The sequence below is a fragment of the Sardina pilchardus genome, chromosome 17 (genome assembly GCF_963854185.1).
Source record: "Sardina pilchardus chromosome 17, fSarPil1.1, whole genome shotgun sequence".
NCBI lineage: Eukaryota > Metazoa > Chordata > Actinopteri > Clupeiformes > Clupeidae > Sardina > Sardina pilchardus.
The window spans coordinates 3,299,453-3,326,678 of record NC_085010.1 but is presented as its reverse complement, the minus strand read 5'-3'; the positions used below and the strand labels follow the sequence as shown (position 1 = coordinate 3,326,678).

The 27,226-nt window shown below is 49.4% G+C and overlaps 1 protein-coding gene across 1 annotated transcript in view; it reads left to right on the top strand.

The window, feature by feature from the left end:
• The window catches only part of nrxn1a (neurexin 1a), a 133,568-nt gene that overhangs the window by 42,462 nt on the left and 63,880 nt on the right, over positions 1 to 27,226 (top strand). Inside the window, exons 5-9 of the mRNA XM_062517542.1 lie at positions 11,285 to 11,586; positions 12,806 to 12,829; positions 14,089 to 14,250; positions 16,993 to 17,443; positions 21,639 to 22,022. Coding sequence (XP_062373526.1) covers positions 11,285 to 11,586; positions 12,806 to 12,829; positions 14,089 to 14,250; positions 16,993 to 17,443; positions 21,639 to 22,022 — 1,323 coding nt within the window. The remainder of the gene's footprint in view (positions 1 to 11,284; positions 11,587 to 12,805; positions 12,830 to 14,088; positions 14,251 to 16,992; positions 17,444 to 21,638; positions 22,023 to 27,226) is intronic.

The window sequence follows — 27,226 nt, the reverse complement described above, 5'->3', positions numbered from 1 at the left end:
CTGCCCTGCGTTCGCTACTCCTCCATCCTGGACACAGTTATCATTCATCTCTCTTTCTGGTCCTTTTGAGGCCAGTGACGCTTTGGTGGCATGTAATCGATGGCCGTCGTGCTGTCAAAGGCTCTGTTCTGTGGAGTGTGGCTGGAGGTGATGGCTGCCTCTGTGGACTGACATCTGTTGAGCTTGTGGCTGAGTGGTCATCACGCCAGTCGGACCTTCCTCTCTCTCTCCCCTCTGTCCCTTTCCCTCGGCCATTCCTTATGAAGAATCCCCCCCCCCTCCATTTGCTCAGCACACACACAGTATTCTCCCTCACAAGTAGCTGCCACGGCAAGCTAGCCTTTTTGTGTTGCACTCTCTGACAAACATGCGCTACATATTTAACCATCTCCCCCATGTCAGCCATTAGGCCCTGTGGCGATCAGGGGAAGTGCACTCCTTTTGTACTTCACACATCCGATCGATCGAGCCGCTCCTGAGAGCCGCGGCGGCGCCGCGTGTATTTTCGAAGGTGTTGCTGGGAGTGCAGCGAGCGCCGGCTGATGAGCGCAGTCGGGCGGAATGTGGCTAAGTGACAGGTGTAGCTGTACGAGCGCTGGCCAGCCGAGCGTGCATTGTCACCGTCGGGCCTCGGCGGCGCGGCGCAAAAAAACACGCGTCTGGCGCGAGGAACGGCTCCGAAAGGTTAGCTCGCGCTCCCCCGCCGAGACGCAGCCGCCGCGCTCACATGCCAATCATCAGGTTGCTAGGCAGTAATGATCAGATAGGCGAGAGGCAGAGAAACAGAGAAGAAGAGGAAAAGGAGAGGGGGAGGGGGCAGTGAGAGAGAGCGAAAGAGGAGAAGAGGGAGGGGCAGGAGCTCAGAAGGACGAAGATGAGGAACCTCTGTATCGCCTGCAAACTTTTGCACCGAGTAAACAGCAGGGCATGAAATAAATGAGTGGAAGTGTTTAGACATGGAATGATGCAGATTAATTGCTGGGAGAGCGAAGGGGAGCTTATCTGGGAGACACAGTTTTTCTCCCTGAGCTCATCGGCGAGCGTTTCCTGGCGTTTGGCTCTCTGTGAGTCACATTCAGCCCGATCCTACCTGCGGTGCTGCTGTGGCGTGCGAGGGCGGAGTCGAGCGAGTCGAGCGAGCGGTCGGGGTTGGCGCTGGCGACGCTGCCAGAGGACACGCTCGACTCCCGCCGACGCCGTCCTCTGCGTCCTTCCTTCCATCCGTCCAAGATTCCCTGGCAGAGCCCACGACAGCGCGCACTTCCTGCCCCTGCGCCGCGCGCCTGCTGATGTGATGTGCGCTGCGCTCGCTCTGGAGTGATGAGTGGAGGGCTCTCTCACGTCCGGGCCACGCTAAAAAAAATACCATTCCTTTTTTGATTTCAGGATTTTATTCTTATTTGATTCAGCCCCCTCTCTCAGTCCTGTGCTGTCGAATATTATGTAGCACTTTACTTCAACTTTTGAGTTACTTTGAATAAATGCATCAATTCAGGTGATGGATGTGAATATCTGAGGAGATGTAGAGATGTCATTTGGTCATTGGAGTGCAGTGTTACTAGGCAGCAGACTTCCTTGATGTGAGCCCCTGGGTGTGCTGCTGCGCTGCTGATGTGCTGAGTGGGGAGGTGGGTGGAGGTGGGTGGAGGTGGGGTGGAGGTGGGGTGGAGGCGGCCCTGACAGCTTCACAGTCGCTCATGTCTGATGACTGACACGAGGTTCTCCGTTCCGTTTGATGCAGTGGCATTTTGCCCTGTGATCTGCTGCGTGTAGCAGAGAGCTGTGTCTCATGCTCTTTGGCCCACCGGGCGATGGGGGCTGAAGGGGTGGAGGGGGGGTGTGTGTGTGTGTGTGTGTGTGTGTGGGGGGGGGGGGGTGCTCCTTTCCCATGCTTTGATCTCTTGGGTGAGGCTGAACACGAGCAATCACATCCCACATCCCCAGCACTCTCAATCAGCCCTGTATCCCACTCACACCAGCAGCAAGGCTGCAGTCTCCCCTTCGCTTTTTATTCACAGATTCCCATGGGTGAGAAAATGGCGGGAACCCAGGGCTTGTGTGTGTGTGTGTGTGTGTGTGTGTGCGTGTGTGAGATTGTGTGTGTGTGTGTGTGTGTGTGTGTGTGTGTGTGTGTGTGTGTGTGTGTGTGTGTGTGGGTGTGTGTGTGGGTGTGTGTGTGTGTGTGTGTGTGTGTGTGTGTGTGTGTGTGTGTGTGTGTGTGTGTGTGTGTGAGTATGTGTGTGTGTGCGTGCTGGGCGTTAGACTAAGGTTAGACTGTTTTCACTGAGGGACATGTGGAAGTGCCACCTGCTCTGGTGGGTTGTGGTGTGCCCTTCTGGCAATACAGTATCTCTGTATGCCCTTCTCTCAGGATTCAAAATGGCCGCCAGAGCTGTGTTGTGTTGCGGTGTACTATGCTACAGTATGCTGCCTTGATGTGAGCTGTATCATGATGGGGATTCACCTGCCTCTCTCTGCTTATGTGAGAAGCCATTATCTATACCTGCATTGTCCAGAGCTGAATGATAGATACTGCAGAACACAAGAAAGAGTTTAAAGAGAGAAGGATAAAGAGACATGAAGGGAGAGAGAGAGTGATACAAAGAGAGGTGACGGGACCTATTATGGAACCAAATATATGCAGCTATTCTGCTCATGATGTGACTGCCTTTTAAGCCAGGGTTTCTGTTTGTGTTTGGAGCGCTGGGCGTTTTCACCATGATGTTTCAGTAATGATTGTGCTTCTGTCTGCTGCTCCCAGCCATGCTGCCTCAGCATCGCATTCCCCAGCTGGTTTGAGAGGAATTTTCACAAATTCTTTTGAGCTTCTTTCAAAAATGCTTTCTTATGCTCTTGACATGTCCTTAAATGATAAGACCCTTTGGGAAAATGTTCCTGAACAGAAATCGAGGGATGGCTGGAGGCAAATGTAGGCATCTTTCAGATATACGAAATAGAAAAACGAATAACGCATACAAAAAGGTGTCCGTCTCAATCTTAAGATTCAGTTTTTCGCTTTCAACTTGCAGAAGGGCTTCTCTACAGAATGTTAAAATGACCCTGTAATTAAGGCTACCCAGAGTGGCCAGGATGTAAAGCCCATGGTGTCAAGGCTGAGGCTGAGGCTGTCGCTTAATTAAGGCTGGCTGTGCTTTGGTGCTGTAAATCCCCTTTTTCAAAGAACTCTTGTCTGAAACAGATCAATTAGGGGAAAAATGAATTGGGTGAAATATAGAATTGTAGTCTAATATAAAAGTGCACCCAACCTGCCACACACATTCATGTCTCATGCATATTTTAATTGAACTTTATGGAGAAGGCTGGTTTCATTTTAAATGTTCCTTTGGTTTCATGAAATATTACAGTAAAGCTATATATTTCCTTCTAATTAAAATATCAAAATCTATATTCCCTATATTCACTTTATCCTTCAATGTAACAAAGTATCAGACTGTAAAATCCAGCATCCTCCCTAAGTCATCTTGCTAACAGTAAGCCCATTTCAACTGAATTGAATGAGCTACGGTGATCTCATGTAGTCACATTGGCTTGAGAGGTCATTGTCCACTCCAAGGTGTTGGTACTTAAGACAAGAGCAGAAAAGTATAGTACTGTATATTTGCTTGGACAAGATGTTTTTGTATCTGTCCCTACCTAAATAAACGTTGTGTGTGCCACTCACAAATGTTTAAAGCCAGTATTGTTCAACATAATTCAGAACTTGAAAACAAACATACTTTCATTCAAGCAGAAAACCTGACCTGTAGTCATGTGGTCTTCTAATTAAAAAAGACTACAGTTTTGGTGGAGATATCTTCTACTATTCATTTATTTTTTTATCCCGGTATGAATTGTGGGATTGTGGGGTGTATTGTTTGGAAACTATTCATGAATCAGACAGTAACCTCCACTGACTCAAACAGTGCTTTGAACTGAGGGAGTCAGTGCAGTCCATTTCCACATTAGAGCCTCTTTAAAGCAGCACAAAGAGGGAATACGCAAGGCATGAAAAGGATGAACAAATATTGTGTGTGCGTGTGTGTGTGTGTGTGTGTGTGTGTGTGTGTGTGTGTGTTTGTGTTTGTGTATGACGTGGCAGAGGAGAAATTACTCTCTGGACTGTCAGAAAGCAGGGCAGAGAGGTCACACACACTCACGGAGTCACACACTCACAGGGGAGCGGTCTGCATCATATTATCATATTTAAACCAGCTAAAAATAGCTGTGCTGAGATGACACCTTTTCTCCGCTGAATTCAACACAGCTTACTGAAGCAAGTGAAGTGTGGCTGGTGTCCTGCAACTCAGGTGCTGACACTTCTCCTCAAGTGAGCTTTTCAGCAGGCCCTTCCTGTATGTGAGTGACCAGTAGGTTACTGTGGCCATTATATAGCTCGGGCCGCCATTCTCTCCTGCTCTTGAGCCAGATGCTTCTCAATGCCTTCTACTTATGCCAGTCACGCCCTCCGCCTGCTCACTGCTGCTGGCACTGAGGGAGAGAAAGAGAGGGAGAGAAAGAGAGGGAGAGAAAGAGAGGGAGCACAGAGATAGCCGCCGTGTTGAAAGGAAAGAGTTGCACTAGTCACTATATTTCTCATTTCTGTCAGACGCCTTGACAGCTGTCCATGGTGCTGTAAATCACAGAGCCAATTACAGACCTCCATAAAAAAAGGACACACACACACACACACAGAGAGAGAGTAAGAGAGAGAGAGAGGGAGAGAAATGGGCATGCTGATAGAGATCTTCTATCTAGCCCCATGTGATTTAAACAATATAGACGTACAAACTTTTTGGTAAATTTTGCCACTGCCAATCTCTGAAAAATGGCCGATGTGAGCCTGCAGTTCTTTAATGAGTCTCAGAATGTTTATGTACCAGGCCGCCATTAGTTATATTCTTGGTAAGCATGGCATTGATTTTACAGCAGCTATGCCCAAGGGCCCCTGGTCATTTTGTGTTCTCAGCAGTGACAAAAGAGGTGAGGAAGATTTGTCATTTCTCTTCTTGTGCTCGTGTCGGTCACCCAATAAATCAATCGGGTTCTAAATTAAACACATCTATAAAAACGCCTCATGTGAAGGTGTAGGTGAGGTGTTTTGATAAGTTCCTTTGTACTGACAGTAGTCATTGGTGGGAGGAGGGGGCCTTTTCAGACACATCTTATAGGCCTACGCTTTCAAACCTTTCATAACGCTTGCTGATGTAATTACATTTCTGCAGGCTAAAACATAAACAAGCAGTTCTGTAAATGTATAATTAATGTACTTGTCTCTCTCTCTCCGGGAAGACTTGAAGGTTTGTGTCCAGAGTGTGTTTTCCCTCCACTAGCTTTCACTGCCTGTTTAATGACATTGTTTTTTTTTGTGTGTGTGGCTGTTGGTGACACATGCTTGCTGGTGTATATTTAGCTGGGGTAATTGCGGCGTTATCTGCTGTTGTTGTCACTGGCGTTGTTGTTCCCGGTGTCATTAGGTAGGAGCTCGGCAGTAGACACGGCCGCTCTCTCATTAAGCCTGAGTCGGCATCTCAAATGAGCAAACGAGCAGCTAGCGAACACGCGTGGATAATTCCAAATGGGCCCGTTTTAATACACCACGCTTGTTACCATGACTGCTTTCACACATGCTATTTTTGTAGCGTACATACACAGAGTCCTTTTGTTATTCCGGGCAGAGGTGAAAAGAGGGACTTTCTAAGGAACGGCACTGCACATGACTCACCAGGTGTGACTTGATGTGTGTGGCTCAGGCTCACCGTTGCATCCGTCTCCGGTGGGTTTCCGGCCCGAGTCCCGTTGAACGTGCCCACTGCCTGAATCAGGGAGGTAAATAAGCATCTGTGGGCTCGCTCTGCTTTCTCTCCATGCTGATGGATCTGCTCAGTGTGCGACCTCATTTTTATACCCCAGTAGAGCAGGAGTCCATAAAATCCCCAATAAAACTCTGTCAGAGATCGCAGCGCCAGGGCATTTCTCACCTTATTTGACGGAGCTGTTATTTTCTACTGAGGGCCATTGTTAAGGTGTGCTAAACATAGTCCAAATATTGTGGAGAAATATGTGAAATAAAAGCAGAATTTTTTTTTTTTCTGTTTTGAAATGCAGTGTTGTGTTGGCCATGGGCATGGGAAATTCTGCCTCAGATGTGTGTTGTGTGTGTGGGGAGGATCAGAGGCGGGGGGGTGCTGTGGGTTGGAATAGTTGCTTATTTGTTCCACACTTCGTGCAGCACCTCCTCCTGCATTCCAGGATTAAATTTAAAACGTGTGGAGGTGGAGTGGCTGTCATGCTCATAAACATACACGCAGGCAGACAGAAACACACACACACACACACACACACACACACACTCAGTGCAGTCTCTACAAATATACTTGCCATCGGATGCAGACTCACACACATACACACCTGCCCACACCTTCCCCCACTTCCTACACACACAAACACACACACATGCACACACGCATGCACGCACGCACGCACACATGCACACACACACACACGCACGCACGCACGCACACATGCATATACACACACACACTCACACTAATATGCACTGCAAATTGTTCAGGGATTCTTCAGAGCCAAGAGTGATTAAACTGGAGGAGGGTGTTTTGTCCATACTGGGAGGGAAGAAAGTGTGGAGATAAGGTATGTGTGTGTGTGTGTGTTTGTGTGTGTGTGTGTTTGTGTGAGTTTGTGTAGAGGTCATTAAACATGGAAGGAGTACAGTATGACGCAACATGTGCATGTGTGTACTTACTGTATGTGTGAGGATATGAAAGAGAGAATTAAAGAATAAAAGAGTATGTGTGAATGTGTGAACAAATGAGTTTGCGTATCTATTCGCCTTTGTGTTTTTGCCTTTCGCCTTTGTGTTTTTGCATATAAATAGAGAAGCCGGTAATGGTGTGCTTGACGCACAATATAGGAGCTGATCAAATTGGCTGGAGTTAACACCTGCCTGGATTTGGTGTGGGGCTTAACGAGTGTGTTTTTCCCTCGTTTAAGTATGTAGGCAGTAGCAGAGAGCGAAAAGCACAGCGGCTGGGTGGAGCGAGGCGAGAAAACTGAGGAATGATCAGCCATGTGTCGTTTGTCTCTGTAGGCGAGCGAGGATCCTCGCCGTGCCTGGGAAACGCAGTGGAATGCTGCGAATTAGCAATCTTCCCAATGTGCCTTTGTCATCAGGATCTGGACACAGTGAGGCATGAAATCCATTATTCTGTTTATGGTTTCGTATTTCTCCCCCAACCCCCTATTTACTCGTTTGGACTCTCTGCTCATGTGACTGCAGTGTGGCCAACTACGGCCGAGAGCCCGCCACCCACTACAAATCTCTATGGTCCTGTTACACTACGCAGTCCATAAAATAAAACAGCAGTCGCAGACCAGCCCAGTCCCCCCTTTCCCTTTCTCTCTCTCTCTCTCTCTCTCTCTCTCTCTCTCTCTCTCTCTCTCTCTCTCTCTGTCTCTCTCTCTCTCTCGCTCTCTCTCTTTCTCTTTCTCTCTCTCTCTCTTCAAGCAGAAATGAAATATGAGGCCCAGAGCAGCTACTTGAAAGGTTTGGTAAGTGATTTCTCTCTGCTGGTGTTGCTGGAGGGAAAGTGCTCCTCCCAGTAGATTTATCTGAGCATCGCGGTGTGGTCTGGCTCTCCACACACCAGCCATTCATCTCCCCCCTCATAGCCTGCGCCTGGACGGCCCCTATCTGCTCATTATATATGGTCCTGTCCAGTTGGGCTTAGGGTTTAACTGGATTGCAGGAGTTAAATGCCCTTCCAATTACTCTCCAACTCCACCAAAATGAATCAGGGGAAACCTGTTGGGTCCATCTCGATGTTGTAGCCTCACGCTTACAAATCACAACTCCCCGCGTGCAAACTGTGTTTATCTGCCTCGACCTCCTGTTGATGTCTAAATGAATCCTGCATGCGGGATGAAAGATGCGATGTTTCAGTGTCATTAGATGTGTAATTATTGACGCTCGCCAGTGTAATATTTTGCCATTTTCCCACAATTGTGAGAGAAAGCGCTTTTGTTTGCACACATTTAATTTTGCATGGGTAAATACAAAAAGAGTCTAATGAGGTTCCATTTCCATTAATCTTTCATGATGACTGCCTACAAGTGTGCACTTCCCTGTCTCTCCTGACCCATTGAGTGTCTTTGGTAAAATTGCTCTGATAAATAATCAGCATCTGGATGAAATGGCACAGAGGCACAGCTGGATATCGTGCTAGCTGTATTTATATGTGGTGCCTCCCTGCTTAGAACCAAGCCTTAATCATGGCTCTCTGATGACAGGGACCATTGTGGATGTACATTAGAGTGCTATAGCGTAGTGCATACGTGACGTGTGCCGTTGAACACACTTGCACAGCATGCTGTGTGCTCTGTAGTGTGTTGTGGAGGATGACTTCTGAGTCCTTCAAAGACGTGCACCCCGTTAGCCCCCGCAGCTTTTTTAATGAGCTCCTCTCTGTCACACCAGGTCCTAGCAGTAGCTTAGTCTTTTCTTGATTAGGAGAGGCGCTGTTGTCAGACATGCTACGTTTTCCCCCTTAATTAGCAGTAGCATTAACATATTAGCATAATTATCATTGTTTTGTTGTGCTGCTTATAACAGCCCTTTGTAAGTGAGCTGAAGTGAAGTGGCTTGTATCGATATTGCTTTGTCGGCCAAAATAGCTGCAATGTTGGATCCTCTCTGGGAAAGGTGGAACAGCTTGCCTCCCTGTAGGATAGCGAGCGCAGCTGCACTGCTCATATCTCTCCCTGGTGACTTTCCCAGTCACAAAAAAGCTCACACTGCCTCTGGCCTTGGCAAGCAGGAGAACTCGCTCAAACGACTGTGCCGAAATTGCACATCAGGGCATTTTGGGGCGGAGGCCCGATTGGATTTGAATAACAGGTAATTGCACAGCGCTTGCTCAGTCAGCACGCCTCACGTTCTTACTTAGCGCGAGTTGAAGCGAGCCAAAGCCCGTAGATGCCATTTTTAATTAAAGATGCCGGTAATCGTCACCAGCAAGAATCGATACAAAAAAGCGCCTCCTCAGCAGAGGAGCGAGAGAACAACAGAGAAGGAGAAGGAGAAGGAGAAGGAGCAGAAAAGAGGAGGCGCAGAGGAGAAGGTAGAAAGCGAGAAAACTGGCAATACGAGAGACAAACGGCGTTTGATGTTTTCCACCGGAGCTGTGATGCGCTCCCCTTGTTTCTCGTCACACTGTCAGATGCAGAGGAGCAGGAGAGTGGAGCCTGATGAGAGGGCCGTCTGAGGAGCGCCGCTGCCTCGAGCCAAGAACGCGCCCGTGAGCACAGATTGGGTTTCCTAAGTGTAGGGCTGAAGAGCTATCTGATTCAAGCCCGAGACAACAACGACGAGATGACAGATTGGAGACGTGATGAAAGAGGGAGAGGAGGAGAGGGGGGGGGGGGGGGGGGTGAGAGGACGCTGCTGGAAGTAGCTGCTGATATATTGTCAGCCGGTGATTGTAAAGAATGAGGGAGGGCGCGCTTCACCTGTGAGCGGTGAGTTATTCTTGGGTGGAGGTGGGGGTGGAGGTGGGGGTGGTGGAGCGGGAGAGGGCCCTGGCCCTGTGACCAGAGAGTACACTGCTGGGGCGGCGCTCTGCAGGCCTCTTCCTGTGCTCTGGCCCATTACCGCTGAGTCAGCACAGGCAAAGGAGAGGAGGTGGACACGGGCCAGGGAGGGAGAGAGAGAAAGGAGAGAGAGAGAGAGAGAGAACGAGAACGAGCACCACAGCCTTCCTGTCCTCAAGGTGTACACATGCTTGTGTGTGTGTGTGTGTGTGTGTGTGTGTGTGTGTGTGTGTGTGTGTGTGTGTGTGTGTGTGTGTGTGCGTGTGTGCGTGCGTGCGTGCGTGTGTGTGTGTTTGTGTGTGTGTGTGTGTGCGCGCGTGCGCTTGCTCGTCTGTTTGAGTTTTTCTGTTTGTTTACATGTCTGTAAGTGTGCGGGTGTGTACAGTATTTGCCCAGTAGGTTTCTGTGTGTGTGTGTCTGTGTGCGCTTGCTTGCGGGCGTGTCTGCCTGTTCATCTATCGAGTGTGTATCGGGCCAAGTAGCTTTCTGGGCGAGTGCATTAAAAGGTGTGATGTCTGCCCGCCTATGAGATTGATGGACACAGTGTAAACGCAGTCAGACTCCCCAGCACAGCGTGTGGAAGTGGCCAGATAATCCCACTGCAAATGAACACTGTGCACTATACGCTGGCCCCTGGCCATGCCGTAAATCTGATGATTTATGCTAATTTGACCCAATCCTGTGTTAAAGTGCCCGTTAAAGTGACAGTCTGTCTCATTAAGACGCTGCCCTTAACATGAGGGGGGCTTTAAAGCACACTGTAAATTCACCACGATGGTGTGTACTCCTACAATTAGCTGCTGCTGCTGAGTAGCCTCTGTAGTGCTAGTGCTGGGGCTTTGTCCCAGGCAAAGGGCACGTTTTTTTGCCAAGTAACCAGGCCGGCTGGCTCTCTTGTTTGTGCTCTGATACAATGGAGCGGAGAAGGGACTCTGGTATTTCAGAATGATGTGGCCATTGTGAAGAATGAGAGTGCAGTATGCTCCTCTTAGAGAGGGGAGAGCTGCCAAGGTCCTTCCTGTACTGGACCCCGGTGAGTGATTGGATAATTACGCTGTGATATGTTGGCTACTTTATTTATGGTCATCATTATGAAGGACCTTGGCACCCATTTATGAGCCGGATGGCTTTGACCTCCATCTCTTTGAGTGTGTATATGTGTGTGTGTGTGTGTGTGTGTGTGTGCGTGTGTGTGTATGTGTGTGCGTTTATGTGTGTCTATACCCTAGTAAGTCATCGATCCCCAGGATACACTTCGGAAGGTGAGTTTCTTCTGAGATTCTCATTCCAGTTTAAAAAGATATATCGACATCACATGGCCTTTCGTGACATCGACACCTGTGCAGGAAGTAAACAGGAAGTAAGTTGCCGTGCGCTGTGTCTCCTCCAGTGGGGGCAGTGCACTCTTCTTTATTTCCCATCAGTCCAAGGCGATATGAGTCTTCCTCCTCTCCAGACATCTGACCCCTCTTTGCACTCCATGCTCAAACAGCGTTCACACTGTGGACGGTTCCTAGAGCCAATGTGTTATATAGTTTCATCTCGAAATCCAATTTAATAATCTGTCGACTATTCTATTGTTTTCTTTCCATCGCCTATCCCCTCTATCTCTCCCTCTCTCCCTCTCTCTCTCTCTCTCTCTCTATCTATCTATCTCTATATCTCTTTCTCCCTCTAGTGAAAGAGGAATACGTGGCCACTTTCAAGGGCTCGGAGTACTTCTGCTACGACCTGTCGCCCAACCCCATCCAGAGCAGCAGCGACGAGATCACGCTCTCCTTCAAGACGCTGCAGCGCAACGGGCTCATGCTGCACACGGGCAAGTCGGCCGACTACGTCAACCTGGCGCTGAAGAACGGGGCCGTCTCGCTGGTCATCAACCTGGGCTCCGGGGCCTTCGAGGCCCTGGTGGAGCCTGTCAACGGCAAATTTAATGACAATGCCTGGCACGATGTCAAGGTTACACGGAATCTCCGACAGGTAACGCGCACAGAGGTCGCCGGCTGGATTGGATTGGAGTTCGCTGACGGTCATAATTTACCATGTTACCATGGCTACAGTGTGGCCTGGCTATTGCAATTTCAAACCGTCAGCGCCCTTTTCTGCTGTGAATCAAAACATGGTAGTTAAAATACATTGCACATATATTTTTAGAATGTGAGATTTAGCCTTGAAGGTATAGTTTAGGCTAAGGCACAACAGCCATTAACATTTGAAATGAATTTCTTGATTACTATTGAAGACTACTTCATTGCTTGAATTTAAAATGACTCTGCTCCAACAAATGAGCTTTAATGTATGTTTCTTATGTAGGCATTCGACAACATCAACATTTAACCACAAAGACGTTATTCATATTGTTTCATATAAATAATACAGACTAGGCAACTATGCCACTCTATACAGTGTAATGAATTATTAAGAATATTTTGCAGACCCATAACACAGTGTGCTATGTGACAGTATAGAGTATATAGTGAGATAAATGCAGCAAGAAAAGATTTAACAACCAGCCCAGGGAGAGAGTGGAGTATATAGAGTGGTAAATTGAAGTTTGATGAGATTTTTATGAAGAGTATGTACTAAATCCTGAGCCTGCTCTGTCCTTCTCGGCAAGGCTGACGAGAGTAAGGAGAGTCGAAACAACCTTGCATCAGCAAACTGGCAATCCCCTCGAGCCCTGAGACCCATGCCATACACGCCTGTAGGTACAGCTGTATGGATGCAGTCTATGAACATTTCAGAATATCTCAGACCAGCGCAGAGCTGCGCGTGGTTCTCATGATAGATTAGATTTCTGTCCGTTACGCGCTGGATCAGATGACAAACACTCCTGTTTGGAGGGTGCGCGGAGGCCAGGAGAAGATGACTGATAGCTTTATGCAGAGGAGTGTGGTGTCATCTGGGACAGCTCCTGAGTCAGCGGGCAGCAGCCCCCGCGCCCCGTCTCTAGTCTGCTTCCCTTCTTCTCCCCTCCCCTTGTTTTTTGCCCGTCTCAAACGTTTACTAACCTGCTTTGAAAACAAAATGACTAACCTTTCATCCATGGAATGTATCATTCTACTAACCGAATATCTTTTTACTAACGTGCAACGCGGTGTACTAACCTTTGGCAAGAGACCATCATATCTTTTTTGAGTGAGGAACGGTGTTCTGTTCACAGTTTTTTAATTTCCTTTCTCCCCCCTTTTCCACAAAGCATTCAGGCATTGGACACGCTATGGTAAACAAACTACATTGTTCGGTAGATATCATTCTAATTGTTTCTTAGTTTGGGTTTGCCGTGTGTCTATTTTCCTTTTTTTGAGCCGTAGACATCTATACTAAACAAAAAAGGGGGAACCTGCGGTTGGTACTATTTTACGCTTACTCCCCCCCTCCCCAATATCTTCTTTTTGGTCCAGCCTTTCATTCTGTTTATTTTTTCTCAGCTGTTTCTGTCCCACTCACCCTTTCAAAGGTGCGCCTCCTCGCTCCTGTTTTTTTACGCATCACACTTGTGCTTGATTCGCTGGTCTTTCCTGGCTGGCCCCGCCTTCGCCCTCTCATTGGTCCAGCCAGCGCTATTGACCTTTCACCCCACGAATGGCGTGAGATGAGGTCAGCCAGCATATCCCATCAGCCCTCCGAAAACCCCAGGGCAGGGCTAGCTGCAAACGGGCGCTGGTCTCGCCTCTTGCCATTCGTCCTTTGTATCCTACTTCTTATTTTCTTTTCTTTCTTGCCCCCTGTATTTGAAGCCAACATGCTTGTGCATGGCCTCGCCACTGTGATTGGTCTCGTCTGCAGTGCTGTGTGTCCGTGTCCCTCTCTTCGTTGTCTTCCTTGTACTCCTAAAACCAAACGTCTTCCTGTCAGCCATTGTGTGCATGCAAAGAGGGAGGGCACAACAAAACTGCATGCCTCCATCTTGTCCGAGTCATTTGAGATGTGGCTATAACACGCTTGTAACATTTGTAACGTTGTCCTGATCCTGTGGCATACAGTGTTGTTTTATTTCTCTTTTCCATTTGGTTTTGTTTTGACTCCATACAAACACAATACTAACAGTTACTTACTGTGCTCAAGCCATGCTAACACCCTTAACACATACTTTACTAACACCATTTTTGTGTCTGCTGATTTACGTTGGTGCTCTGGTCCTGGCTATACTAACACTAACGCTTTCACTAACACAACGTGCCCTCTGGGTGCGGCAGACTAGAATCCCACTCCAAAAGAGAACAACAAAAAAATCCTTAATAATAATAAACTGGAGAAAAAACTTGGAAAGACTTGGAAAAGACATGAAAATGGATTTCACACAAAAAAATCAATTGAAAAAAAAAAATCAATTCATAATAAGTAATGAGAGCAAACAATAAAGAACTGATAAACAAAGAACCAAGTACCCACAAACCACACGAGGGGAACCAAACTCGATAACAGCATTGGAGTTATATGTGAATATAGCGTGTCCTTTCCCTGTGCTTTGTTGCCTAGGTAACAATATCTGTGGATGGAATTCTGACCACCACTGGATATACACAAGAGGACTACACCATGCTAGGCTCTGACGACTTTTTCTATGTCGGAGGAAGCCCCAGTACAGCCGATCTCCCTGGATCCCCAGTTAGCAACAACTTTATGGGCTGCCTGAAGGAGGTAAACACCATTGCCGCTTCCAAACACCCTCTCTCGGGTTACGGCTGGGACCTTAGGGCCGAGCCTTGGCTGTCTGACAGCTGCACTGAGGGCCTGGTCCAGTCTGTGGTGATTGAGTATGCTCTGGAGGTTCCACATTTACAGTATCACTTCACAATGCCGTTTCACTGTTGACAACTATTAAGCCGAACCAAATGAAACTAATCCGCACAGCTGTAAAGCTCAAATTTTATATTTCAAAAAGGTGTAATAAACTGTGGCACACATGTTCCTCCACAGAGGCTACACCCTCAGCTGTGGAACAAATTTAGCACCGGTTTTAATTAGTCAACACTACACAAAACAATTCAAAAGGCGTTACCGCTAACAGAGCAGTCTCTCCTCTCTTGTTTATTCTGTCGTTATTTTGGCAGCTATCATCTTTCCCATGAGCCTCTTCTCTCAGGAGCGACCCCTCCCCTCTCTTCTCTTCTCTTCTTCTCTCCTCTCCTCTCCTCTCCTCTCCTCTCCTCTCCTCTCCTCTCCTCTCCTCTTCTCCTCTCTCCTCTCCTCTCCTCTCCTCTACTCCTCTCTCCTCGACTGCTTGTAGTCTGGCGGAGTGTATTTGTGCAGGCAAACCTCTGAGCGCATGCATCAGCTACAGAGGGAATTATTTATCAGGCGGTGCAGCTCGCGTTACATGGGCCCTCTAGCTGCCTGCTTCGGAGACACAAGCACAGCCCTCATATCAGCTCAGTAATGAATGTTGGTGATGCTGTTGCCTCATTTCCAGAGTGTGTTGATTTGGAAATAGGTCACAGAACATTAACAGCATTGGCATAAACAAATCGAGAAAATTATAACAAATAGGATAAAATAAACTTTTGAGCATTTCTGCAAATAAAGTGAAGCAACTTACATAAGGGCCTATATGTGAGAAATGAGCGTTTTCCGTAATTCGTTTTATTTTTCATAAACAAAAGAGTCTTGTTCTAGTTATTTTGTGCGCTGAAGATTTGTCTGTGTTCTCAGGACCAGACAAGTTCTGGCCCCTGTATGCCTAACTGTCAAATTCAGGAATGATTGGTCTGTATATCGCTTAGTAGAAGAGCTCTCAACTCAATTCTGGGCAGATTAGAAAGCCCAAAGACGTAGAGACTGACCGAAGGTGCTGCTGGTGCCCCATTACACATCTGATGGAGAACAGCAGTCTCTCACGCAGGCACTTGACGATCCATTGACCCTCCTTGCCTGGAGTGAGTGGGAACGCTCCCCCACTGCAGTGTTTGCACAGCCACCCACTTCAAAAGCAGTGGGCTAGCAATCAATCTGCGTGTCAAACGCGCGCGGTGCCGGCGTATTCCAGCTACACGCGGGTCGAACGCCGTGACAGGACCCCCCATGTCAAGGGTAATCCCACTCAGCATCCAGCCTTAGTGCTATCAGCTGTCATTTGGGCAGATTAGAGGGTGTAACTGGAGGTCTGAGACCCATGAGTAGAGACACATGCTAATGCTGCGGGCGCTGCCAATAATCCACTCTAAGAGGATTCTGCATTCAGCCTCTACCATGCTCATCCACACCCACATCAGTATTATTAATATGGTGACCAAGCCCAACAAAGATGCGAGCGAGAGAGAGAGAGAGAGAGAGAGAGGGAGAGGGAGAAAGTCAGACAGACAGACTGCCTTGTTGTTTTTGTGTGTGTGTGTTGGAGGGGGTTTATTTGTGTGTGTGTGTCTGAGAAAGAACAGTGTCTTTTCAATAAATCAGTCCATTTTGGATTCCTCTGAGCAGGAGCGGGTGGTGGGTGTGGGAGGGTGGTTCTCTCTCATTGATTCATTCCAATGTTAGGCATCTTTTTGCGAGTAGCACATCCATCATTAGTGTTTATTTCCATCGCTGGCACCTCGGGGGCCTTTGGTCAGCGATTTTCGCCTGCCCGATCCTCGGGATCCTGTGACGCTGACAGATGTTGAGTCCCCCCCATCCCGCCGCGCACCTGCTGTAAGCCCTCGGCTCCCGCCGCCAGCACGCCTTTATCCCGCGCTGTTTCCTAGCTGATAAAATCCCCCACGCTTTTCCCACATGAGTTTTACGAGTTTAGGATAAACTGTAGGGGGCTTTAGGTAGGGGGAAAAAAGAAGCAGGAAACCTCGCTCAGATCATTAATTGCCTGAACGGGCTGTAGAGGCTGCCCACTTGATTGGCGTTTCTGAAGCATCATCAATATCCCTTTATTGCATCCACAGTCCATTATCTCTTTCCTGGCGTGGGCTCAAATGAAATCGAAGCCGAATTAAAAGCGGCGATGTATTGAACACTTCACACTCTTCTGCTTCAGCCCAAATCACAGGGTCTCAACTCCACTGGTTAGAGCAGGGGGAAACTACGCTGCGCTCAAACATGACCAAATCTAAGTGAAAAAAATCACACGTTCTTGGCAGGTTTTTTTGGCGTTTTGATCCAAGCCAGTATAGCGCGCTTAGAGGGTTTCTCTCCAGCAGCCGTGCCTGCTAAGATGAATCAAGGGTATGCAGAGCCTCATGTAGCTACATCTCCAGTCTATTCACATATAAGGTTTCATTTGATGGGGTTCCACTGAAGCTGTGCCTGTGTGAAGCGTGCCAGAAGCCTGGTCCTCAGAGGTTAGACATGAGCACATCTCCCGGCCGTACTGGAACTGTGGTGACTTTGCTTTTGTCTTTTTTTTGTTTTGTTTTTTCCTCTCCTCTCTGCTTGCCGTGCGCATAAAAACAAAAGGTTGTGTACAAGAACAACGACGTGCGCCTGGAGCTCTCGCGGCTGGCCAAGCAGGGCGACCCCAAGATGAAGGTGAGTGGCACGGTGGCCTTCAAGTGTGAGAGCGTGGCCACGCTGGACCCCGTCACCTTCGAGACGCCCGAGTCCTTCGTCACCCTCAACAAGTGGACGGCCAAGAAGGCCGGCTCCATCTCCTTCGACTTCCGCACCACCGAGCCCAACGGCCTGATCCTGTTCAGCCACGGCAAGCCCAAGCAGCAGCAGCAGCAGCAGAAGGACCCCAAGAGCCCCATCACGCTCAAGGTGGACTTCTTCGCCATCGAGATGCTGGACGGGCACCTCTACCTGCTGCTGGACATGGGCTCGGGCACCACCAAGACCCTGGCCATGAACAGGAAAGCCAACGACGGAGAGTGGTACCACGTGGACTTCCAGCGGGACGGAAGATCAGGTAAAAAAAGATCTGATTTTAACAAAAACATTTAAACTATAAGGTGTTGAATTAAATTGAATGAAATGAGATGAAAATATACAATGAAATTGAAATTTAAACCAGTTTATGCAAGGAATATGTCATCATAATTGTATGTCGAAATACTATTTAGGATTTGGCAAAATATGGCATGTGTGCATTTTGATTTTGCAAAGGCAGATGAGAACACCTCGGCCAACCCCGGACACATTCTATTCCATTTGATTCATTTCCCTTTCATCAGTGTAATTGTGGTTGTCAGGGAAGGCTTTGGCATTCAGCTCTGTGTTCACATTGAAAGAGGAAGACAATTCATTAATTCAAAGTGTATTAACTGGGCTTTTAAAATGAATTCAATAATCAAGCCACTAATTAGCTTTTTGAAAAGAGCCAGAACATGCCACTGGATGGCTGCTTCGTTGAGGGACTACAGACCTGAATACATTAAAGAGCAAAGGAGAGCAAGGGAGAGAGAGATAGAGAGAGAGAGAAAGAAAGGAATGAGAGGAGAGAGAGAAACAGGTCTTGACCACATTAGCATGGACAGGCGTGCGGTGCTGACTGGAGCCACTCAGCGAGGGTGGACAGCACAGGTCAGCCAGGGGAGCGTGATGAGCAAGGCTCGGTGGACAGCTGAGCAGTGGTGGTGGCGAGCGCTGCTGGGAGCACACGGTTAAGCACAGGAGAAGCAAACGAGACACTGTCAGCGCCAGATTAAAATATGAGCACGACTTCCCAGTCTCGTTTCCTCTCCCGCTCCTCTCCCTCGCTCTTTCTCTGATGGAGTTGCCATGGAAACCCGAGTCAGTTTCCCAAAGGGACTGAGCCAGTTAGTGCGCGGAGATGCTCAGGCAAGACCCCTCTCCTGTCAGCCGCTCAGCTCTGGGGCCCATCTGATCCCATCCGATCCGGCGCGGCTCGGGCCCAGCTGCGGCCCAGACTCCACCCGCTGTCAGGGGATTTGTTCCCGCGCCGACCCCCCTCCCTCCACCTCTCTTTCAAAGGCATTTTTATTGGCCTGGTTGGGAGAGTGGCCTTTAGTACCCTCTGGGTCCTTGATTCGCGGTGAAAACTTTGTGTGTGTGGATAGAAGAGGGCTCATTGATCTGTGGATATTGCTTCATGCTGAATCTATCTCCTCCTCCCCGGGGACAGGAATACAGGTCACCTACATTACTTCTGACGTGCGCACAGTGCCAGAGAAAGGTGGAGAGAGAGACAGAGAGAGAGAGAGAAAGAGAGAGAGAGATAGGGAGGGAGAGAGAAAGGGAGAGAGAGAGAAAGGGGGAGAGAGCGGGAGACAGGGGAAAAGAAAGAGAAACAGGAAGGGAGGGAAAGTGTCAGAATTATGTTCAAAAACTGAAAAGGAGAGGAAGGAAGGAACGGAGAGGGAGGTGGAGACGACAGAAAGGGAAAATATTAGAATGAGAGCGAGGTGAGGAAAAAAAATCTAATTGCTGGAGCGATTCATTATGGAAAGCAAAGGTGACAGCTTTCTCTGCAAACATGATATTTTATTCAAGCCAGCGCAGGACGTGCCTTGGCTGTCAGCGCAGCTCCACCGATGCTCCGTGCCTCCTCGCTCTTGGACCCGCCGGTAATAGCGCCCAGGATGGCGTCCTAAACCTGTGATATTTGACTAGATGAGGGTAATCTCCCTGAAATGCCATAGCCGTGTGCTGTGGCGAGGCGAGGCGAGGCGAGGCGAGAGGCTGGCAGTGCGTGGCATTGTGAGCGGGTCCAGGGGAGCGGGCGCGTGACAGATGGGACCTTCCCTCTCCGCAGAGCAGCCTGAGCCGGGGCTGCGTCATCCTGCTGGCGCTCCCGAGCTCCGCTGCTGCCCACGGAGACTCTGCCTTCCTGCCTCTCCGGCTGCTCCCGCTCCAGCCAGCACACTCACCCACTCCCCACGGAGCAGGGAGAGAGGGAGCGAGGGAGGGAGGGAGAGAGAGAGAGAGAGAGAGAGAGAGAGAGAGAGAGAGAGAGAGAGAGAGAGAGAGAGAGAGAGAGAGAGAAAGAGAGAGATAGAGAGAGAGAGAGAGAGAGAGGGGGGGGGGGTGGGGGCAGAGACTAGAGAGAGAAAGAGAGATGGTGAGAGAGAGGAAATCTGGCACATGAAGAGAGAGGTGAGAGAGACTGAAGATTGAGAGGGAGCGAAAAGCAAAGAGACAGAGACAGAGAGTGAGGTGTGTGTGTGCGTGTGCGTGTGTGTGTGTGTGTGTGTGTGTGTGAGAGTATGTGAGAGAGAGTGAGAGGTGTGTGTGTGCGTGTGTGTAGGCGGGGGTTAGGTATTTGGGTAGCTGTGCTTCTAGGCAGACACTCTCAGGTGGCGTGTAAGAATTTGGTGTGTGGATTAGGTATGAGGTAGGGCCATACTGGGTAGTCTGTGAGCACAGGCAGTGCAGGAGCAGGATGATGGAGCACACACATTACTGATGACCCACGGGAGAGAGAGAGAGAGAGAGAGAGAGAGGGAAGGAAAGAGAGGAGAGAGAGACAGAGGGAGGGAGGGAGAGAGAGAGGGAGAGAGAGAAGGAGAGAGAGGGAGGGAGAGAGGGAGAGGGACAGGGCCACTGTTTAAGCCACATGCACCAGGGCTGCGACATGGAGCTCAAGATGGTGCTTTGTGTGGGTGGGTGTGGTGGCCTGTTGGTGTGGAGGACGTGGGTGTGTGCATGTGTGTGTGTGTGAGGGGCCAGGGAACAGCAAAAAGGATCTGCGTTATATTGGCCACCTTCAAATGGTAAACATCTATTACAGTTATTACATAGCTGTTACAAGATGTAAAGCAAGCACGACATCCATCTCCATCAGTCCCCAGCAATGGGCTCCTCCTTCTCCCATGTTCCCCATTTGTTTATTGGCCTCGGAGGCGCTGGAGCTTTTGCCAAGTCCTGGCTGGCGCCATTTTCTAGCGCCACTCAGATGAGTGTTTCGTCCTCTTTATTTGTGCCTGTAAATAACCGAATCCCAGCGTGGCGCCATAATGAGTTTATGGAAAAGCTTTTCATCAGGGGATAGTGTGTGTGTGTGTGTGTGTGTGTGTGTGTGTGTGTGTGGCCGTAGAGGTGTCGGGGGCCAGTGCCGAGTGCTGCATCAGGGCACTCCATCACAGCATGGCACGACATGGCGGAGTGGAGCTGGAGCCATTCATTAAATGCCCACAATGCCCATCCAGGCTGAAAATAAACCCTCCGATCCATGCACAGATCCATCACCCACCAGAGCGCCCACCATTACTCACGCGCACACACACACACACACACACACACACACACACACACACACACACACACACACTCGGCCCATCTGCTGTCGTTTATTCTGATCCATGCGCTGGATTTATATCAAAATAAAGTGATGAATTCCTGCCCTTTTTATTTCTGCGGGTGGAAGAGACTTGGGGCAAAAGAGGGACCTGCTCGCCGGGGAGTCAGTCCGGCCGCGCACAGTCGGGCCGTGCCACCGCATGCCACTTAACGCGCCGCTGAGGCCAAAGCATCCCCCCCTTCCTCACACACACACACACACACACACACACGCGCGCCGGCCTCCGAACCTTTACAGCCCCACAAATTTGGGCCTTATTGGCGGCGCTCTATTGTGTCGCCGGGGTGGCTACGTGTCCAGGGCAGGGCTGGAGGAATATCAGCCATCTTTCATTACAAGCGTGTTTTATTCTCTTATTGAATTTGCACTTGCTCCATGTCAGACGCTAATAAACAGTGCTCCTGGCTGGCGGCAGGCCCTTTGTGCTAATCCTGCCATGCCTTATACCCCCCCCCCCCCCCCCCCATCCCCCCACCATCCCTACGGCTGAGGTAATGGCTTGCTGTTTTGTTGCAGCCTTCAAGGCGTGAATAATGGCTCGCCGTAAAAAAAAGGGAAAAGCTCGCAGAAAATGCTGAATCACTTTCTAGGCTTTTACATGCCTATTAGGGGGGCGGTCTGCTTGAAGGAATGGGGGGGTTGATTTTGGAGTTTGCAGAAGTGTTTCTGTTATGAAAAAATCCATGGATTTGCACAGGGTGTTGTTTGTCAGAATTGCAACCTATGATTTGAGAGATGAGTTCAGTTCTCATGTGCTGCAGGTCTGTGTAGCGTCCTGGTGTTTATGCCAATGATACGTCAATGATTGACTTGAGAACTCACATTTGGCCTTTCCTCATGCCAGGTACCATCTCTGTGAACTCGGTGCGCACCGCCTACACGGCCCCTGGCGAGAGCGAGATCCTGGACCTGGACGACGTGCTGTACCTGGGGGGTCTGCCCGAGGACCGGGCGGGGCTGGTCTTCCCCACCGAGGTGTGGACGGCGCTGCTCAACTACGGCTACGTGGGCTGCATCCGCGACCTCTTCATGGACGGCCAGAGCAAGGACATCCGGCGCATGGCCGAGGCGCAGCACGCCGTGGGGGTCAAGCCGTCCTGCTCCAAGGAGCAGCCCAAGCAGTGCCTCAGCAACCCCTGCCTCAACACGGGCATCTGCCGCGAGGGCTGGAACCGCTACGTGTGCGACTGCACGGGCACCGGCTACCTGGGCCGCTCCTGTGAGAGAGGTGAGTCTGCTGCCGCCCAGAACGCAGGGATTAGATGGCCTCCGCTGGTGTCGTATCAGAACACTAGTTCACTTATCAGTTAAGGTATTAATCAGTTCAAGTGAAATATGCCTGGGTGGGGTTTTATTCATTTATCAGCAGGAGCTGGTCACACAGTTAGATTGTAAAAGCACCGGGCCCTTGAGCAGGTCTGAGCCTGATTTTATCGTGGTCACCAGGTCAAGGACAGACTGTTTGCAGACTTCATCTGACTACTGTAACTATCTTACTCTTTGAGACAGATATATAACATTTAAACTGGGTTATGCGCTTTATGTGTTTCATTGTTATAGTAACACTGTTAAAACCAGTAAGGCCATGTCATTTATCAAACTGTAGAACCGTAAAAGCTGTAGGAGGAGTGTAATAATATATAATTTTATACTTTATATTGACTATACAATGACTATTCAATGACTACATTGTCCTTCATTTTATTTATTAGAAGCAAGAGAAAAAAGTTATTCCAAGTATTCTGAGTCATTCCATTTTGAGTCACTTGGTTACAGCTCAGACTTGTGGAGCCTTCCCATGGCTATGACACAGTGCTGACGCTGGCCCTGTTCAGAGGAGGAGGCGGCAGGGCTTTGTGTGCGGTTACTCTTTCTCCTCTCCTCTCCTCTCCTCTCCTCTCCTCTCCTCTCCTCTCCTCCATGGCTGGGATGCAGTGTGCTTGGAGTAGATGAAAGATGTTTTGTGGTTTTTGTTGTTTTTGCTGTTCTTGTTGTTTCTCTCTGTTCTCTCCTTTATGAAGGCAGACGTGTATAGGGAAGACATTGAAGTCGTTGTGTGTGCATGTTTAAGATTGTGCATGTGGGTGTGGATCTTTGTCTCTTTGTACTGAAGTGTGTGTGTATGTGTGTGTGTGTGTGTGTGTGTGTGTGTGTGTGTGTGTGTGTGAGTGTGTGTGACAGAGAGAGAGAGAGCAACGGAGGGAAAGTGTGTGTGTGTGTGTGTGTGTGTCTGTGTGTCTGTGTGTCTGTGTGTGTGTGTGTGTTTTGTGCAAGCGCTGACCTTTTGGCTGCCCGGGGTCCAGCTCAGTCTAATTGCTGGATGGAGGGAGAGCATCTCCCCACGGTGTGTGTGTATGTGTGTGCCACTTATCTGGACTCCATAATCCCCCCGCAGCAAATGGGCCTCGTTCAGGAGAGGAGAGGGGGAAAAAACGCAATCAATTATATTCACATTGTGCGAAAGCCCGCTCGGAAATTACAGAAATGATCTGGGCCAATTAGCTCATCTGAGATCTGTGAGTGTTCTCCCTCTGAAGCACTGCTTGCTTTGGCTGGGATTTCAGGGATGGAGGAGACTTTTTAGGGGGGTATTTATAGATGGCTGCTTTCAAACACCACCCTGGTGCTATTTTGAGAGGAGGTAAAGGAGTGGATGAGGGGCGGGAGCTGATGAAGATTGCTGGAGCATCATTAAAGCTTCCTGGAGGAAACACAGTGACTTGAAGCCTGAAGCCAGGCTTTGCTTTGGGAGACGTACACAACACCTCTATCTTTCACCTGCCATATGCCTGCGTATAAAAGCATTTTTTTTCTCTATAAAAATACAACTTCATAATATTTGGGAATACGTCACAGCAAGACACAAATAGACTCTCCTTTATTCTTGTTTCCATCAGCACAGGACAGCTCCTTTGATTTGTTTTCAGTCAGTTCACTGAGAGCTAGGTGGCAGCCATTTTGTGAGACAGTCAGGAGAGTTCCTTCCAGAAGCATGAAGGTAACTGTTGAAAAGCGCTAATGATGTTTTTTTTCCTCGCCTGTGTCAGCTAGCATCTTGTTTGTGTTGATTTGGATGCCTCTAATCAAACGCTTTTCCGCTTGTGTTGTTGCCGAGCAGAGCCTTGGCTGCATTTAATGTGTGTTTACCATGTGTGTGAGGTGATGCGCGTGTTTGTGTGTGTGTGTGTGTGTGTGGGGGGGGAGCGGGGGGGGGGTGCTGTTTGTGTTTGTTTGTGTGTATGTGGATTTGCAAGTTTGTATTTACAAGTGTGTGTGTCTCTACATGTGAACGTCTGTTTCCTCTCACTCTCTGTCTGTCTGTCTGTCTCTCTCTCTCACCATCTCTCTCTCCTCTCTCCTTCCCCTTCTCTCCCTCTCTCTCTCATTCACTCTCACAGCCACTGTGTGTGAGTGAGTGTGTGTGCCTGTGTGTCTGTGTGTGTGTGTGTGTGTATATGTGTATGTCTGCATATGTTTGTGTGTGTATGTGTGTGTGTATCTGTGTGTGTGTTTGTGTATGCGTGTGTGTGTGTGTGTGTGTGTGTGTGTGTGTGTGTGTGTGTGTGTGTGTGTGTGTGTGTGTGTGTTTGTGTGTGTGTTTTCGCGTGTGTGCGTTAGCAGGGGGGGATGGGGTGGGGGAGATGGAGCATTGCGATGCAGGAACACACCAGGAGCAAAAAGCTGAATTATGTATGCTGCCTCAGAGCTGCCTGGGAGCGAGCTCATCCTGTTCCTCATGATTGTTGAACATACATTTCCCTAATCCCCGTGGCGAGCCGTGTACCTCGGGAGGCCCGCGTGCCCGATTGTGCCGAGCGCAGCAGGAGCCTTTTGACGGTTAGCATGCGACGCGGTGGCACACCACGCTACCTCAGCACCTCCAGCAGCCTTCGCCAAACCTGGGTGCCCGCCTGGCACGGAGCTGGCCACGCCAACCAGGGCAGAGTGTTGAGACATGGGCAGGGGAAGGAGAGGGGCGTGTTAGATGCAGCAGCCATGTAGCGTGAGTGTGTGTGTGTGTGTGTGTGTGTGTGTGTGTGTACAGTACACACACATTTGTGTACGTGTGCATACAGTATGTGTACATGTATGTGTGTGTGTGTGTGTGCACACATTTGTGTGTGTGTGCATGTGTGTACATGTGTGTGCGTGTGTGTGTTTGTGTGTGTGTGTGTGTGTGTTAGTAAGAGAGAGAGAGTGTGTGAGTGTGGGACTGTGCCTATATTTGCATGTGTTTGGTCACTCCTGTGTGTTTTTTTGGTTGGCGCTGTTGGACTGAAGCTAGTGGTGAATTAAAGAAGGAACAGATGGAGGGACAGATGGAGCAAGTGATCAGCTATGTACACTCCTTTCTACCTGCAGTCCTCAAGCACTGTCTGTCTCTTTCTTGTTCTTCTCTCTCTCCCCCTCTCTCCCTCTTTCTCTCCCTCCCTCTCACTCTCTTCCCTCTCTCACACTTTTTCTCTCACTTGTGTGTGTGTGCGTGTTTGTGTGTGGTTGTGTATGTGTGTATGTGTTGTGCCTGTGTGGTGGTATGGAACAGTTCATGATGGAGTCTGTTCACACGTCGTCTATCGGCTTGTCGCTTTGGTCGCCTAGAAATAGATTTCCTTCTTCCTGTTGAAACTGCTACAGTATGTATTTGTGTCCTCAGCTGAGGTGAAGGGTGAGTGGAGAGACCAGGGGTCATAGGTCATGACATGAGGGGGCAGTGGGGGTCAGTGCAAGGCCTCTATGTGGGAAGACTACATGAGCCCTTTCTAGGAAACAAAGTCTCTTGAGATGGACCTGTTCTATTGGTTCCAGGAACTCAGAGCTCAGTTCCAGGAACCAGGTCTTTGGAAGTGAACCCGTAGTTGTTGGTGGGCGTAGGTGGGTTGCAGTGTTGTTTGGGGCATTCAGGGACATAAACTTTGATGTTTGGCGTTGAGCTCACCTGCTGCAACATAATGCAACCGATGTTGTTGCGATGCTCCATAAGCCTTGATGGATGCGGAGGGGGAGCCTGTAGTGGAGAGAGGAGTGGCGGCGAGGACAGACTCGCTCGGCGCTGAAACAGAGGAGTTTAACGAGCCGCGCGCGCCACAGACGCTAATTAAAGAAGACTCTCCTGTTTGTCCTCACAATTTGCTGTCCAAGTGCTGCGCATGCAAATGAGGGCCCGTGGCAGCCGAGCGAGATTGATGTGGGGGCCGCTCAGACAGGAGAAGGACTCGCGCATTGATTTGGGCCGCCGGAATCATCAAATTAATCTGTTGTAGCAGTTCCCTGGAAATATGTCCTTTTTGGGTGTCAGAGTTGATACATCCTTTTTTGCGCCGTTTGCGGCTTCTTTTCCTGTCACCTGGTGTTTTAACACACGAATACACACACACCCGCACGCACACACACACACACGCACACACGCACACACGCACACACACACACACACACATACACACGCACACACACACACACACACACACACACACACACACACACATGCTCATTAGTATTCATGCGGCTAGGCTTGTTTCTGTTGGCTGCTTGTTTTTCAGCAGCCCGCGCTCTGAGGGCTCACTGGCGTCCGTGCGGAAACAGGACATGCTGCAGACGACAAGCAGCACAGCAATCACACCAGCACTGGAGGAGAGAGAGAGAGAGAGAGAGAGAGAGAGAGAGAAGCACAGGAGAGGAGGAGAGAGAGAAAGAGTGAGAGAGAGAGAATCACAGTAGAGGAGGAAAGAGAGAGAATCACAGGAGAGGAGGAGGAGAGAGAGAGAATCACAGGAGCGGTGGAAGAGAAATAGAGAATCACAGGAGGAGTGGAGGAGAGGGACAGAGACAGAGAGAGAGAGACAGATAGAGAGACATAAAAGAGGTCTTTAGAGGGAGATAGAGAGAGAATATGTATAGGGAGGTAGAGATTGAGAAAAGGTGGACGGTGGAGAGAGACGTGGAGAGAGATAGACACAGAGAGAGAGAAACAGAGAGTTGGAGGGATGGAGGGATGGAGGGAGAGGGAGAAGGAGAGGGAGAGGGAGAGGGAGGGATGGCGTGGGAGTTGGAAACAGCAGTCTAATTGGTGCTCGCCCGCGGCTCTCGTGTCATGGGAGCTGTTTGCACTCCAGAGACAGACATCTTCATCGCCCCCTCCCTAGTGCCAGATGCCAGCTCTGTGCCCAGCCGAGACCTGTGCCCAGCACCCAGCACCAACCCCAGCGCCATGCCCGCATCAATGGCACCCCCCCCAGGGCCAGTGCATAGGGGGTGAAATAGGTGCTCCCAGATCGCTCTATCGAACCTGGCCAATTAAAACGAAATCGCTAAACTCGCTCCGTGAGCGCTTTTCTCGTTTTATCAGACTCAAGCCAGTCAGACGTGGCCGGGGCTCTTTTGTGGCGCGCAGCTGTGTCGCCGGGGGCAGGTCGAGGGGGCGCTGAGTATTCCCGC